The sequence below is a fragment of the Austrofundulus limnaeus genome, unplaced genomic scaffold (genome assembly GCF_001266775.1).
Source record: "Austrofundulus limnaeus strain Quisiro unplaced genomic scaffold, Austrofundulus_limnaeus-1.0 Scaffold62, whole genome shotgun sequence".
Lineage (NCBI taxonomy): Eukaryota > Metazoa > Chordata > Actinopteri > Cyprinodontiformes > Rivulidae > Austrofundulus > Austrofundulus limnaeus.
Genome location: NW_013952464.1, coordinates 1,132,067 through 1,134,003, shown reverse-complemented (window position 1 = coordinate 1,134,003; position 1,937 = coordinate 1,132,067). Strand labels below are relative to the sequence as shown.

Below are 1,937 nucleotides of genomic sequence, written 5' to 3'. Positions count from 1 at the left end.
TGTCATTAGCACCTCTAGTAATATATTTACTGAGAAAAATGTTGATGTGTTCAATACTTATTTTACCCGCTGTAAATAAGCAAAACACTACAAAACCCATTTTTTCTCTGTAATTGTTGACACTTATACGTAAATGGACATGAAAAGAAAGAATTTGTGCTCAAGTCTGAAACAGAAAGTGGAAAAATGAAGTGAGTCCGATCAGCAAAATGAAGATCTCAGCTGAGGCATTTAAAATATACGATATATAGTTTTGCAAATTACCTGATTATATAGTGACGAGATGTAAGCATATGTGGCGCTTAAAGTGTACATTTGCTGACAATGACTTGCCAAGAACTCTCAATTAAATCCAAATAATAGTAACACAAAACAAACAGGATCATTGTACGTGTTTCTGTTCAGGACGTTGCCAAGTCAGGTGTTAAATAACAACAATCAAAGTATTTACCCAAGTAATTATTTTAGAAATCTATCTTAGGTCATTTAAGCTGTCAGTATGTATTGTTTTCCCATTAATTAATAAATATTTCAGTGATGAGTAAAAAAACTAAATATAAAATACCTTAAAGATAAGTTCTGGGTTGCTGGCAGCCACTTCTTCGATATCCATACCTCCCTGGGGGCTTCCCACAATGACTGGGCCATTACAGGCACGATCCATTAGGATGGCCAAGTATGTCTCTCTGCTTATGTCCAGAGCCTCGGCAACCATCACCTGGACATGTCACAGGGAGRAAAAAAAGCAGATACGATTGCAGCAAGATGTAACATTTTTAACTAATATTTAAATAAGGCTGAACACAAAGGAATGAAACCAACTGAGAGGAATGGCATACTTGGTCGGATAGTGAGCAAAAAAGAAAGATGCAAGCAAGACAAAATGGTGGAAAAAAAAAGACAGGGAATTTATTAGGTTTAAGGCCAGCAAGCTTTCTGAGTACATTTATTTTAACCTGCACATTTCTATCCATCACCTATATGTTTTGGACAAGAATAAATAGTGCWTTATGTCTATTTTAAAAGGAGACATACAGTCTTTATAAATCCTTTTTCAAATTGAAATCATTCAGTTGGGGTATATATGTAGTGAAATTGCAATGTTTTGGTCTGAATTCCTCCTTATTGTAAYTCCACAARCCCCTCTTTCAACCCTTTTCTGAGGTGTGTTTCAAATCAACTCGTTTTGAGGCTGTCTCTTTACATCCAAATGAGGTGCTTCTAGAGCGGTCCACTCTAGTTTGATAGCAGAGATACAAGTTTGATAGGGGCGTAGAAACTTTTTCTTCATAAATCATTTGAAAGATGTCAACAAGAGAAGACTTTTCCTTTCAGCCTTACATGTTGGAGCCAGAGTCTGACCCAGAGCCAGAGGAGGATGAAGACGACAAAACTGTTTAGTTGGTATGTCCAGACCTCATTTACAGGTTCTGTCATAAATACTGTGATGTAATAGTTCAGAAAACAACATGGAAAATAGAAAAAAAACTGAATGGGTAGAACAATATGATCTAAACCAGGGTTTCTCAGCCTTTTTGACCTTGGGGCCCAATTTGTTGAACATAAAGTGGCACGAGGCCCAGTCACACATTACCATAGAGATCAAAATGGTAATTATTCTAAATCTTGGTTTAAAACAATATTAATTCTAAATCTTGGTTTAATTTGTAGTGTATTTGCATTACAACAAAATTAAATACACTTACATTTTAAAAGTAAAACTCCTGACAAATAATCACAAGACATGATTATGACAAACATTTTTTATATTGTAATGTAACCTGCCCATAACAATTATTTGAACAAATACAACGGTCATTCAACAGACCACTCAGTCTTAGCAACACAAATATATATATACAGTATATACACTCACCGGCCACTTTATTAGGTATACCACGCTAGTAACGGGTTGGACCCCATTTGCCTTCAGAACT

At 35.5% G+C, this 1,937-nt stretch overlaps 1 protein-coding gene across 1 annotated transcript in view; it reads right to left on the bottom strand.

The window, feature by feature from the left end:
* The window catches only part of suclg2 (succinate-CoA ligase GDP-forming subunit beta), a 143,702-nt gene that overhangs the window by 83,127 nt on the left and 58,638 nt on the right, over nt 1-1,937 (bottom strand). Inside the window, exon 5 of the mRNA XM_014009852.1 lies at nt 566-718. Within this exon, the coding sequence (XP_013865306.1) occupies nt 566-718 (153 nt within the window). The remainder of the gene's footprint in view (nt 1-565; nt 719-1,937) is intronic.